The sequence below is a fragment of the Hemicordylus capensis genome, chromosome 2, assembly GCF_027244095.1.
Source record: "Hemicordylus capensis ecotype Gifberg chromosome 2, rHemCap1.1.pri, whole genome shotgun sequence".
Taxonomy (NCBI): domain Eukaryota; kingdom Metazoa; phylum Chordata; class Lepidosauria; order Squamata; family Cordylidae; genus Hemicordylus; species Hemicordylus capensis.
The window spans coordinates 121621821-121636086 of NC_069658.1; the positions used below are offsets into that span (position 1 = coordinate 121621821).

General features: G+C 43.9%; 1 protein-coding gene across 3 annotated transcripts in view; it reads left to right on the plus strand.

The window, feature by feature from the left end:
• Window positions 1-14266, plus strand: part of ACER2 (alkaline ceramidase 2) — a 33013-nt gene continuing 18747 nt past the window's right edge. Inside the window, exons 1-3 of one of the 3 annotated variants that reach the window (XM_053298435.1) lie at window positions 1-952; window positions 3872-4554; window positions 13046-13160. In XM_053298435.1, coding sequence (XP_053154410.1) covers window positions 4447-4554; window positions 13046-13160 — 223 coding nt within the window. In that variant the 5' untranslated portion in view covers window positions 1-952; window positions 3872-4446. Of the gene's footprint in view, window positions 953-3139; window positions 3275-3871; window positions 4555-10796; window positions 10817-13045; window positions 13161-14266 lie in introns of those variants that run through there. The other 2 variants (XM_053298436.1, XM_053298437.1) reach the window with 2 other exon arrangements.

Sequence of the window (14266 nt, forward strand, 5' to 3'; positions counted from 1 at the left end):
CTATGGCTCGCTGTTGGCCTTTAAAAGACTTGAAGGCTATTTTAAATTCCTAATGTTCTAGGAGACAATCTTTCAGCATGGAGTGCATTCGCTTTATAACCATCATATTATGTTTGTGCCAATATAGCAGCTGTTGGCCAGAAATCTCGTCAACAAATAGAAAAGATGGAGGAACAAGATCCTAAATATATTTCAGGAAACCGAAGGCTTACTAATGATTTCAGAGGAACCAGAATTTCATCCAAGAGTTTTGAAACAGTGAAATAATCAAGAACTAGAATCCATACGTATTGAATAAGATGCAGTTGCGGCTTGAAGTTGTTGTATATCCTTCAGTTTTAACAATAGGCCCTCATTTATTTCTTCTTGAGAGCCAGCGCAGTAAAATTTTCAGACTCTTTCCCCCCCAGACTCAGGATTCACCTTTAACCCTAATATTTGACATGGAACTCGCTTTTAATTGTTTATTAACAGTGTGATCCTGTCCTTAAGTTATAACTGATGGGCAAGAACAGAATCTTTACTAAATTGTCTTATACTAGCATGACAGAAAATTCCCTGGGAGTTATACGCATTTGGCTTAAGGCTTCAGGGTAAATGTTGAGTGAAGCCACTTTGAACTACACTCGCAGCATTGAGAGAAGCAGCCCTTCCCCAATGCTCTCAGTTTTCTTTTGAAACAAGTCCACGTGGCATGCTCCGTGTTTTCCTTCTAGCCAATGGAAGAGAGTTCCTGCAGAGATAGATCTGCATTTCTGAAGAGAGTATGCCTCTTATCATGCTAATGATTGTATGTCAGTGCCTCTCTCATTTGCAGCGTTTTCATTTCAGAAAAAGTAGCTTAAAACCAGCATGTTAAAAACCTGGACATACATCGAGATAAGCTAGAATTTGCATCACAAAGCCCAGTTTGTGTGTGGAGTGGGTCCAAAGATCTCAAAGGGACTTTGAGGTAAGTTTGGCTGGTGTGTGAATGCACACACTCTCTTCTGAAGGAGATTCGGTGCAGAAGCCCTGTGTGTAAAGCCTCCTGATGGTAGATTAGGCCAATGAAAGTGTTACAGATGTAGGGCCTTGCTATGTGCTACCAGCACTGTATGCATCTGAAGACCAATTCTAAACGCCATTCGAACAGGTTTGGCGCTCCAAAACACCAGCTTGAATGCCAGTGTTCAAAACAGGTTTGGTGCTCCAGATGTCTCTCCGTCACACTACGATAGTGTGCCCCTCAGGAGCTCAGTTGGAGAGGTTCTGCGGGTGGGACAGCTGTCCTCAAACTGATGTGGATGTGCTGGCTAGAGGTGGGGAGGCAGCCCCAGCCAGGCAGTGTGGTGGGGAGGTGCCCGAACCTGTTCGTACACGTCCCTGCTCCACTGAACTAGAGCTCCACACATAGGACCCTTTCAATAATGGCTGAGGGTGGCCCTGGGTTCCTTGCATGAGGTGGGGAGGGAGGAAAGAAAGTGGTGTGCCAGGCAGGGGTGTAGCAAGGTTGGAGTGGGTGCCGGGACAAAAAATGAAAATGGACTCCTGCTCCCCCCCCTTCTTCAGAGAGGCATGAGGGGGATAGCAAAGAGCCAGTTCTCTCCACCTTCCTCAGGGTCCCTGGGACATTTGTCCCTCCCACACACCTTGTTCAGTTACAGCTACACCCCTGGTGCCATGGGCTTGTTCCCAGAAGATGCCAAAGGCCCCACTGCGTGCCTCCTATCTAGATAACAAGTTGTTCTCTAGAAGTGGGAGTTTCTTGTTCTGCTGCATTTGCCTTTTCCACCTAAAACTATGGTTACCAGAAGCGGAGCAGTCAAAAGGCTTCATTTGTGGAGGCTGAATTTTCATCTCTCACGGGTAGACTCCAACAACTCTTTTCTGTTGCATTACTCATTCCAGTTGGGCAAAAGTGCTGCTTCCCGTGACCTTGCTTCTGTGTCTATTCTCTCTTGTCTATGTGTCCCCTATTCATCTCCCTGGCAAAAATCTTGTCTCCCTCACACAGACACCTTTCCGAATGTGTTGTGTCCAGTGTTCTGAACATTGGCTGCATGGAGTCCTTAGCGGAGCACCGCAATCCACAGGGCCTTTTACCTAAGGATTCTGCACTGGGTCTTTCTCCAGTCGTTGGGTCATAAGAAGCTCTGACAGATCTGTGCTATGGGCTCTTTCAGGCAGCCTAACTCTGTGGGGAGGGTGTATGTTAGGGCTGGGTCAGCTGGGAGGCGGTCTGCTCTTGTGCTGTGAAAGAGACTTCTGGAGTGCATGGGGCAGGGGAGCAGAGACTGATCAAAAGTGGCATCTATTCCCTACACCAGCCAGCGTGGTGTAGTGGTTAGAGTGCTGGACTAGGACCAGGGAGACCAAGTTGAAATCCCCATTCAACCATGATACTTGCTGGGTGACTCTGGGCTGGTCATGTCTCTCTCAGCCTAACCTACTTCACAGAGTTGTTGTGAGGAGAAACTTAAGTATGTAGTCCATCGCTCTGGGCTCCTTGGAGGAAGAGCGGGATATAAATATAAATAAATAAAATAAAATAAACAAGCCGACCCCTGCACAGAGCATCTGTGTGTTTTGGGGGGCCGGCAACCTCTCTCCCCCCAACCCAGTCTCTGGCCGGGCCGCCGACTCCTTGCCGGGCCGGATCTGCCGCCTCTCTCCCCCCGCCCAAGTCTCCGGCCCGGCCGAGTGCTGCCGCCTCCTGGCATCTGGGCCTGCCGCCTCCTGGCATCTGGGCCCGCCACCTCCTGGCATCCGGGCCCGCCACCTCCTGGCATCCAGGACCGCTGCCGCTGGCCTCCGTGTTTGAGCCGGGCCCGCCGCCGGCAACCGCTCTCCCCCCCGCCCCAGTCTCCGGCCGGGCCCGCCGCCGCCTCTGTCCTCCACCGCAGACGCGCCTCAGCCAGTCAGGTGCGTCCCTTCGCTCCGCTGCCCAGCCAATCAGCTGGGTTGCCAGGATGCATCCCCACAGAGGCACGTCTACGGGGATTAAATATATAGATACTTCCTGTCTTAAGTAGTTTACACTACTTTACCTCAGGATTCTGTCATTCCTTTCTGTATCAATGGACTAGACTTAAGAGCCAATCTATATACTACACAAAATGAAGCTGTAGATTGAGAAGATTGAGCTCTGAACATCCCACATCAATGTGGAGGAGGAGGTTATCTTTTGGAATGCTTCCTGATGCAAAAAGTTGCAGGCACTAAGAGAGCAAAGGCTATGCTAAAGTAATCTCTCTGATTGCTAGTTTACAACATGAAGGTGTTGGAGATGAAGGTAGTTTGTTTTTTCCGTATGACAGCATTCACACCCTCATCTACAGCTGAAAGCTGTACATTCCAAAATTCCAATTCCTTTTTCATCAGCCTGCTACTGTACCTCTTCAGTGTAGTTTGTCTTTTATAGCTTACAAATGCTGCAGTAGTATTCACAGTTATTTAGAAATAAGTCTTACTGCACTCAGTGGGCTTTACTTCTGAGTAAACATGCACAGGGTCACAATGTAAGCCATTTATGTCCCACTTTTCTAGGATGACGTGGGTCACACTGAAAATCTTAACGCCACAAGAAGCGCGTGCACACACCCCCTAAAACTAAAACAAAGAAAGCCTCATACACAGAAGGCTTTATTAAAAGCGTTAACAGGACAGTCTGCATGTATAAGATCGCAGCCCTAATTTCTCTAGTTTCCTTTGAAAAAGGCGTGTATATGGATATACTGCTTTTCAACAAAAGTTCCCAAAGCGGTTTACGTAGATATAAATAAATAAGTCGGACACGACTGAACGGATAAAGAGAGAAATAAATATTTTTTTATAAATAACGTAAGTAAAATTTATTTTCATTTTATCCCCCCCCCCGCGTTTTAATAAGGGCCAAGGAGGAAGTGAAAAAAGAGGCTGCACTTTTCCGCTGTGCTGCTGCCCAGTCTGACGCCGGCTTGCGGCTCCACAGCAAGCCCCGCGCACTCAGGACGGCGGGCTGCAGCCTCTAAGCGTCAGCGAGAGCGAGACCGCCAACCTTGACACATCACATGACAGCTGACGGGCTCGCGGAGCGAGTTGGCGCAGGCGCGCTCCGGAGGAGACTGTGGAGGGAATGGGACGCTGGGCGGCCGGATCAGCTGGGAGCAGGGCAGGAGGCGTGTGCGCTTGTGCCGCTGAAGCGCCTCGGCCAATGCCCGGTGGGAGGGGGGAGCTGGTCCAACAGGCAGGCTGAGAGGGACAAAGCAGCCGCCGTCGCCGAGAGCTTCGTATCCGGCTGGAGCAGAAGAAAGGAGGACGCAGAGGCAGCAGCCCGTAGCCGGGGTTATCTCCGGGTTTGTGCCTGGACCTGCCTGGGCAGAAATAGCTGGTGTAACGGTGCGGCGCGTCTCCGGCTGATGCTTCTCTCCGGAGCGTGCTCGACCCAGCAGTCTCTTTTGAACAACTCGGCGGAGTGAGTTGGCCATGATTACCCCCCACTTGTGGGATCATCTGCGAGCTGGCAGCTCCGAGGTGGACTGGTGCGAGGATAACTACACCATCGTGCCCACCATAGCCGAGTTCTACAATACGGTGCGTATCTCGACCCCAACAAATCCCCTTTCTGGGTTAGGGCAAGCGCCTGCCCCCGCAATTTGCCACCCCCCCCACCGCCGGGACCGCCCCCATTTGTTTCAGAAATCTAATATGTGGGACACAGTTTGCCCACCCATAAATGCACTTTGCCCTTTCTGTGCCCCCACTCTTTCTTTCTGGTGCCACCACTGTTGAGGGCATGGATTTGGAAGGTGGAGGCTGGGGGGTGTTTATCTGTGGTGGGGTTGGTTGTGGTCATGTGTATGTGCAGCTCATTATGCACTTTTTCTCAGACTCCATCATCATAATCATCATCACCCTCCATCCTAGTAGACTTGTAATTGGATCTTGGGGAAGTTGATACTGACTTGCCTGGTGGCTTGGGCAATGCACGTTGTGTAAACAATCTGGTCAATTATTTTTTAAAAGTGGAACAGTGCTGGTCTGCAAAGTGGGAATAAGATGCATTTTAGTACAGTATATATATCTTGAGGCCGTGATCCTGTGTGCACCCAGGTCTAGCAGTAAGCCTCATTAGTGGGATTTAATTCTGAAAAATCTGCATAGAGCAGGGCTGTACGTGGCCAGCTGTTCTCAAGTGTTAAGTGATCTTTTTTTTAATGTGACTATCTCTCCCCCCCCTTACTTTTGACAGTAAATGCAAAACCAGAGACTAGATCATCTGGTGCAGGCTCACTGTATCTGGCAGGGGAGCTGTAAAATCAGAAAAACAAGCGGCAGGTTCTGAGGGGTTTGTGTGTGTATTTTTTTAAAAAGCTCGACAAAAGTGTGACTTTTTTTTTTAGGCCTTTCTATGAATAGAGCTGAAATGGACTATCATTTAGCCTGATATTCAGATGGGAGAACATAGCTGAAACGGAGAGCATTTGTTTAATGAAGCAAAGCAGTTATTGCAGTGCCATAATCTGCCACTTTAACTTTGCCTTAGAAACAAGCTTCTCAGGGGAATTCAAGAGAATGACTCTTTTAGAACCAACTCATATATTGCCCAATTTCTGTACAAAAACAATTCTGTGTATATTAGTGTGTTGCCCTGGATGTAGGCCTCTCAGGCCACATTCCTTTGCACACTTACTTGGGAGCAAACGCTGCTAAACACAATTGAACTTACTTCTAAGTTAACATTCGACTGGCATCTAAAACTGTAGTGTATTTAAGTCTTCATTGGGGTAACACATTCATTTAGCCTTGCAAATAAGTCCAAAGGAGTAACTTGCTTGCTTGCAGAAATTTGTACTAGCTTCTTGCCCACACATACTTACTTTGAATCATTTATGCACAAAGAAAGCTTGAAATGGAAAAGAATACTGTGCACGTTACAGAATTTCTATACACAAGCCTATTTTAATTACTACTAGAAAATGGCTCATGTATAGAAATCCTGTAATGTCCGAAGTGACCCGTGTTCCACTGAGAAAATGGTTGCATACTCTCTTATAGCCCTTCTCTTGTATTTGTTTCACTTATTTAAAACCTTTCTACTCTGCCTTTACACTGCAAGGTCTTCAAATGGCTTACAATACAAAGTAAAATGATGACAAATAAAATCCACATATATTATTGGTTATTTTAATATAAAAGAAATACAAGATGGTAATAGGATCGTATATAGTGAAATAGGCAGGAAACAAATGACACAAAGGTCATGTAGCTACTTGCCAAAACCTTGAATGAATAAAGTGGCTTTAACTTAATGCCTAAAGCATAAAAAGGTAGTGGTCAAACTAGTGTATCTGGGGAGGTTATTCCAAAATTGAGGTGCCACCACAGAGAAGGCCCTTTTCCTAGTAGTGATCTGCTTAATCTTAATTAATAATTAATGCCAGGGATTGAATCTGGGATCTTCTGTATGTAAATCATGCACTCTGCCACTGAGCTGTTTCCCCATCCCCAGGATTCCTTACAGTCCGATTCTTTGACAATTAATCAACATGAGCAGCAATCTAATAATAAAATTGTATTGTTAGTTGGTGAGCTAGCTATTATTCATATCAAACTTGTTCCTGGGATGATAGGTTTGAAAGGTGCTGAAGGCCAAGCCCTTGCCACAAAGGCTAGGAGTAGGAAGCATGTTTCAGTTCTCACAGCTTAGTTATTTTATTTATGTTAATGATGTGGACTCCTCCTCTCCTTGTTAGCACGGTGGCTGATAACATATAGTGAAAGACAATACACATTGAAGTCAAATATTAAATGTGGCACTTAGAAACCCAACCGGTCTCGCTGAGAAATATATTAATTGGTCTTGTTGAGAAACATATTAACAATATATTAAATATTAATATATTAACAAACATCTTGTAAAACAAAATGTTTTTAAAAGTGAAGGAGAATGCTTATCATGAAGAAGCACTGAACAGCTCCTCAGGCCTGTTGATACTGTAGAATTTTGTGTGTTCCTGCTCTGCTTAAAGTTCATCAGGGTTTAGATCATCATCATTTGGTGGGTACCAGCGATAGGACCTTTTCAGTGGTGGCACTCTATTTTGGGATTTCACTCCCCAGGGAGGAATGATAAGCTCCCTGGGGAGTGAAATCCCAAAATAGAGTGCCACCACTGAAAAGGTCCTATCGCTGGTACCCACCAAATGATGATGATCTAAACCCTGATGAACTTTAAGCAGAGCAGGAACACACAAAATTCTACAGCATCAACAGGCCTGAGGAGCTGTTCGGTGCTTCTTCATTCTTGTCATGTTAAACTTCAGTTTTTAGTTACATACGGTTTGATATTGGAAGCTGATTGCCATTTAAAGGAAAGGTTGTGCTGTTGAGTCGGTGTTGACTCCTGGCAACCACAGAGCTGTGTGGTTTTCTTGGTAGAATATGCATCCTTATTAAAGTCAGAGCCAAATCCTCCATCACTTCTAGTGGCTCTGGATGATCTCAGGATTTCTAACTACTTTCCTGCAGTGCTTGTACATTCAAAAGTTGGCTATTTCTTTTCATTGCATTGTTATAGCCACAAACAGCTCAGCAGCACTGCAGGCAAATGAATGTGTGAGAATGGAGAAAACGTGTTTGTGAAAATACTCATCATGACTTCTGCTATGGGTGTGTCTCTCTCTCACATGAACATTTTCTGTTAACACACTAATATATATTATTGGACAGAAAGTGCTTTGGAAGCTGATCGCCGATGGTAATATATGCCAAAAATGAGTACTCTATGGATAATCCTTTCAGTCCAATTTTTTAATTTAAAGTTGCATAATGTTTGTTCTGAGAGTTACAAGGCAATGATTATATAATTGCTAGTACAAAGGTATCCACAATATACACGTATTATTTAAACAAACACTTTTTATGGTGCCCATATCTAGCTTTTAATTTTTAAAAAATAATTTTAAATAAAGTCATTTAAAAATACATGTTAAACATAAAACAATTCAACATAGTAATATACAGCCCAAGCAACAAAACTGAAAGAAGCAAACAAGAAAATCTCATCTTTTTTTTGAGCATGCTGGATGGACATGTAATCTTCTTAAAGTTGGTGAAACATCTCATAAATCCAAGAATTCACACACCCATTTAAAGATATTTAAACATGGCTAAGTAGAACCCTTGGCAACTCTCTCTCATCAGCTTCCCCCAGATATGTTTTCCTGTTGTGAATCGCAAAGGTTTTGAAAATTTGTATTATAGCTGAACTAGTCTTCTGCAGTTATCTGAACTAGGCTTCTAGCTATCAGAAGTGAACTAGTCTTCTGGTAAGCTGGTAACTTGCACACTGAAAGCTTTTGGAAGAATTTCATACCTCCTAATTATGCTTAAACACCTTTCAGTTCTGCATCTCCTAGAAACTCAATGTGCCTGTTAACCCACAGACTAGTCCTAAATTATCTCCCTTATGTAACTGAAGAACTAGTCTCTAGGTCCTGTTGACAGAGAGCTAATGGTTATTAATGAGCTATTATATTATATTATATTATATTATATTATATTATATTATATTATTTCTTACATTTTTATACTGCCCCATACAAAAACGTCCCTGGGCAGTTTACAATCTAAAAACCATTGAAACATTAACAAAATTAGAACAATTTAAAAATACAAATGAAAACTCCAAACCTCGAAGCTTTAAAACTATAAATGAAAAGCCTGACTAAACCGGTATGTTTTCAGGTCCTTCTTAAAAACATTCAGAGAAGGGGCAACTCTAATTTCATTAGGAAGCACGTTCTAGAGTCCTGGGGCAACTCTAGAAAAGGCCCCATTTCGAGTTGCAACCACAGGTGGCAACCACAACTGGACCTTTTCAGATGATCTTAATAGGTGGTGCGGTTGATGAAGAAGAAAGTATTCTATTAAATACCTCAGACCCAAGCTGTTTAGGGCTTTATAGGTAATAACCAGCACTTGGTATTTCGCCCGGAAACTTATTGGCAACCAATATAGTTCTTTTAAATTGATGTAATACAATAATCATATCTATGATTATAGATATAATTATGTTTATTTATATAATACTATTAGATTGTAGCCAGACAGTCTACAGTTCCACATCCTTATTCTGAAAGAAGTATTTTGGAAAGGAAAACAAGCCACAAGTGCTGGATTTGCTTGCCTGAATTTCAGGTCCCCGAGACTTGTAAAACAAGATTAAAACATTAATTCAACTTCCCTTTCCTTTCAAAAACTTCTCCCTCCAATCTTTAATGAGCATGTGAACAAATGACACATAAATAACTGTAGCTCAAGAAAATCTACACTCTTGTTTCTGAACTGACTTGTCCTTCTAGTTGCTTTGGGAAAGAGGTATACAGGAAATCTGGTGAGCAGATCCTTCATGAGTTGTTGGGTGGTTCTCCCTTGACAAAGTCTCAACCCGTACTGTAGTTTCTAGCCCTGTTTAATTATTTAGAAATGAAATATGCTGTGCCCATCTACAGAAGGAATGGGAGTATGCTGGCTAAACCCCAGTGCCAAAATGTTCCATGGCCATGCCCCCTGGTGTCCCCAGATTCAGCATTTATCTAAGGAGGGCAAGGTTGTGTGATCTAGAACTATGGAAAACCCAGGGTTCAGACTGTACCGGGGAAGTGTTCTTGGGTTCAGCACTGCTTTCCACAGACAAACACTGACCCCAGGGACACCAGAACGTGTCACCACTGTCAGTGCCAGGGGCTATAGCTAGCCAGCACATTCCTGTTTCTCCTGCACCTGGGTATAGTATACCCAGAACAAGTGAACTGGGCTTCTATCCACTGTTAGTAAAAAAGAAAAATGTTTATACGGATCATAGGTTAGTAATGCTGTGTTTAAAGATCATTTGCTGACTTTGCGTAATAGATTATCTTCTGCTAGTCATGGAGAGGTGCAAGGAGATGGAAAATATAGAACAACAGGTACCGGTAATGTTCCTGAGCACTAAACCAGGATTACAAGATGCTCCAGTGTGTATATCCTTTAGGACCAAACTAGATGGGACACATGAGTTCTTTGATCAGATCTTGCATCATTTCATTTATTTTAATGTTTTTAAAGGGAGAGAAAAAACACAGGTTCCCTAAAATTGGGGGAGTGAATAGCAGCTTCGGGGGGGGGTTACAATTGAGATCATAGCATGGTGGGGTAGGGTGTGGGGTGTGAAACCTCTTTTCTCCAAGGCTGTAGCTTGATCCAATTTGCACCCACTTCCTCCTTGTAGGTACTTTTTAAAAGAGGCATCACAGATCTTCCACATCTTGTCTAATTTGGTACTCGGTGGAAATGGAGTGAATGGGATTTATGAAGTTGACTAGAAGGGAGTGAAAAATGGGATTGATCTCCTTTGTTGGGAATCCAGAATGCTCTAAATTGGGGGGAAGAAATGTGATGCCCTCTCACAGAAGCCCACCCCGGTATATTGCCGGTATATTGAGGCCTTGTTTACTTAGCAGCAGAAGCCTACTAGTAGAATGAACTTAACCACTTCAAACTACCAGTAAAGGGCACAATTTTGGAATGCCCCCCCTTTCTGAAAACTCTGAATGTCAATGTCAAAAAACACCCACATCAAGAAGAAAAGTGCTATTCCAGTCCACTTCTGATGTGCTAGTTTTCTACTTACAGAGAGTTTTTTTGTTCTGCTTCTTGTCCATTGGGAGCATTCAGTCCCTCACTTCAGCCTGCAGTGGTACAGTCCATTCTGCCGGCTCAGAACGCTGCCTCCTTATTTGGCTATATGCATAGGCCAGATCTGAGAGAGATGGTGCAGCTGTGCAGGTGACCTCAGTATGTGCAAAAACATGTAAGAGGTACCAAATCGAACCCCCTTTTCAGATGTTGACTGTTGAGCTGTGTCTTGCAAGAGTTGAAGTGCTAGAACTCTCTTACAAGTATTACAGAAATTAACTGCATGCCCATGTAGCGGTTCCTTCTGTTGAGCACACCCTTGGCACTTCAGCTCCTGAAAGTTTTCACTGCAGGAGAAAGGAAACTTTCTGCTAGGGTTGCCAGGTGCAGATGGTGAAAAAAGTCAATATGATGTGTCAAAATGTGATGCTTTTTACTAAGAAATTCTCCACTTTGCATAACATCTGCGTGGTTGTTGTTTTTTTTGGTACTATATGCACATATTTTTCTAAAAAATGGGATCATTTGAGAATAAGTGCAGCTCACCACTGTGAAGCTGATGACCAGGTGAGCTGTATGTCTGCTGTCTAGGTGCAGAGTTCTCAAGCCCCCTGCTTCTTAGCCATAAATTCATCTCATGGTTAAATTTACCACACAAACAGTCTGCCTCCCCCCTGCCCCCACGGGTCACCCAGGCTGCTCTGCCCAGCCAGGCCAGCAGCTTCACCTCTTGGCTCGAGGCAGGGCAGCCAGCTGGCTACTGAACCAGCCTCTTTGCATTCTGGCTCAGTGGTGCCTGCATGGCTTCCCATTCGCTTGCTGTTCTCTACGACTACAAACGTTTATATGCTACTTTTCAACAGGAGGTTTCACAGTGGTTTTCAAAGAAAAATAATAAGATGCCTCCCTTGTCCCCAAAGGGCTCACAGTCTAAAAGGAAACTCAAGGTAACCCCAGTATCAGTCACTGAAGGAATGCTATGCTGGGGTTGAGTAGGGGCCTTTTGCTCTCCCCATGACAAATAGGAAGAGTTTCACCACTTTAAAAGGTGCCTTTTTACTCAGTTAGCGGGGGGGGGGGAGCTGCTGAGTAAAGTTAGCTAACTTCTCACGGCCACCAGCACATGAAGAAAGCAAGCTGCACCTGCTGGGCCCACTTATCCATGCTCTTGCATCACGTGGCTTTGCAACCTGTCACTGAAGCAGAAGCTCCACCTGGGCTTCCCCGCTGGAGGGATGGTCAGTAGGAAGGAGAAGGAGACAGAAGGAGAGAAGCTGCTTATGAGAACAAAGTATTCTGAGCGAACAAAATGTTCCAGCTGCTCCCCAGAACTTTGTACACATGCAAAAAAACCAAAAAACTTTTCGGTCCCCAAAATAGACCCTCCTAATGCAAAAAAAGTTGTTTGGTTCCCCCAAATAGTTACATGTCCTCTATAAAAGTCCCCTCCCTGGCTTCTCCAAGATAGGGCTGAGAGAGATTCCTGCCTGCAACCTTGGAGAAGCCACTGCCAGTCTGTGTAAACAATACTGAGCTAGATGGACCAATGGTCTGACTCAGTATATGGCAGCTTCCTATGTTCCCTAGTTGGCAACCCTAATTTCTGTTGTTTTGTTCATGTGTATGCTAACTAGCTTGGACCTGCAGAGCCTGTTCCGAGTCTGGCACTTTTCACCACAGAGAGAGAGATTCCCCTCTCTAGAGGGTAAAGCAGAGAACTCTGGGTATCCTTCCTCACCAGACATGATCCTTGTTATGGGAAGAACATACTAAATGATCTCTAGAACGTATATTGTATATAAGCAGTATATACAATACAAGGCACTCTGTTGTGAACAACCTTTATGGAAGTACCTAACGCTGCTTTTGTTCATGTGAACATTGTCGAGGACACTTGCTGACTGCTTCAGCAGCTGTGCCACATCCAAAAATCTGCTACAGAGCTGCTCCAGTGCACATTTTGGTATGTAACCTGCCCTTCAGCTCCTGCTATGCCAGGCTACAGAACTGGGAAGGTGGTACCATGTGTGTTGCTGCTTGTGTCAAAACTCATCCTAGGCAAAGAATAGCCGGGTTTTAACCCAAATAATTAAGCAATGCATACCCTAAGATGTATTACCCCACAGTGCAGTAGTTGTACAGGTTGCTAATAGTATGATACACAACCTACCCTTTATCCAGCATTCCAGTGGGAGGTGGTGGAATTTGAGGCAGGAGTCATGCTGTACAGTGGTGCAACTTGCTGCTGCTCCCGCCTGTTACCCAGATGACTAAGTCCCAAGACATCAATTTGATTGTTAGTTTTTGTTAAGGTTTTGGAAGGGTGAGATTTTTGCACAACCATCCAAGTTTATTTCACCATTCTTTCCTACTTATTGAATACTTTTGTTTCATTTTTTCCTAGATAAGCAACATCTTATTTTTTGTTTTGCCACCCATATGTATGTGCTTATTTCGGCAATATGCATCCTGCTTCAACAGTGGAATATATTTAATATGGACCCTGCTAGTAGTTGTTGGTAAGTCCTTCTATATGTCATTGCATATGTGACCTGAAAATTGAGGAAATCTTTTTTAAAGGTAGTGTCAATTGCTATTGACACCATGGGATTTGGTAGGCAGCAAGAAAGAATAGAGTCCAATATGTTTTCTGCTTCACTGATCCCTACACCCTCTGCTTCTCATCCAATTGCAAGCGAGCCTTAATTATGTATTCATTTAGCATATTTTTGTCATTCATGTTCTCTACCTGTAGGCCCGCAAAGCAATGCATAGCGATTTAAAACATTTAGCTTTCTGTCCTACCAGCTTCACTTGGAAGTAAGCCCTATTGAATTCGGTAGAACTTAGTTCTAACTAAACATGTATAGGATTGGGTTTCACATTGCAATACAAGGAAATTGAATTAAAATATCCTATGATAACCATCATTATAATAATAAAACAATAAACACCAGCAGCCAATCTGTATGAAAAATATGCGAAACTTCAGACAGCACTGAAGGTTCAGTAACCACCAGAAAGAACGTTCAGAAACAAAAATGTCCTTATTTGCCAGTAGTATACAGTTGTGAGAGGGGGGGATTGCCAGCTAGATAGGTCTCTTAGGTGGCAGCACATGGAGCAGTATGGGTACCATAACAGAGAAGGCCCCACCCCAATATCATTTGTGCTGCTTTAGCCAGGCTGATGTAACCAGGAGAAAGATGGAATGTGGAGCAGAAACTCTCTGCTTCAGAGTCAATTTCAGTTTTAATAAAATTATTATTCACAAAGATGTATTAGCCACCCTTCAGGAAAAACCTGTCAGGGTGATGTAAACAATGCACAGTAAAACACAAATACAACAAAGCAAAGTAAAAACCTCTTCAGTTAGACAGATTACTATACAAGGTCAGCAGAGCAGAATGAAAATATGAGATTTCATGGTACAGTACTGGAATGATAGTGCAGATTGTTCCTGGTAAGCTTCCTTGGATAGGGAATTCCACAGTCAGGGTTCCAGAACTGAAAAAAGGCCATCTCGCTGGTCTCTATACACCTAGCTTCTGATGGTAGGAGAACTCGGAGGAGTGTCTCGGATGATACAGTGTCCAGACAGATTCATGTGGCAGGATGCAGCCCT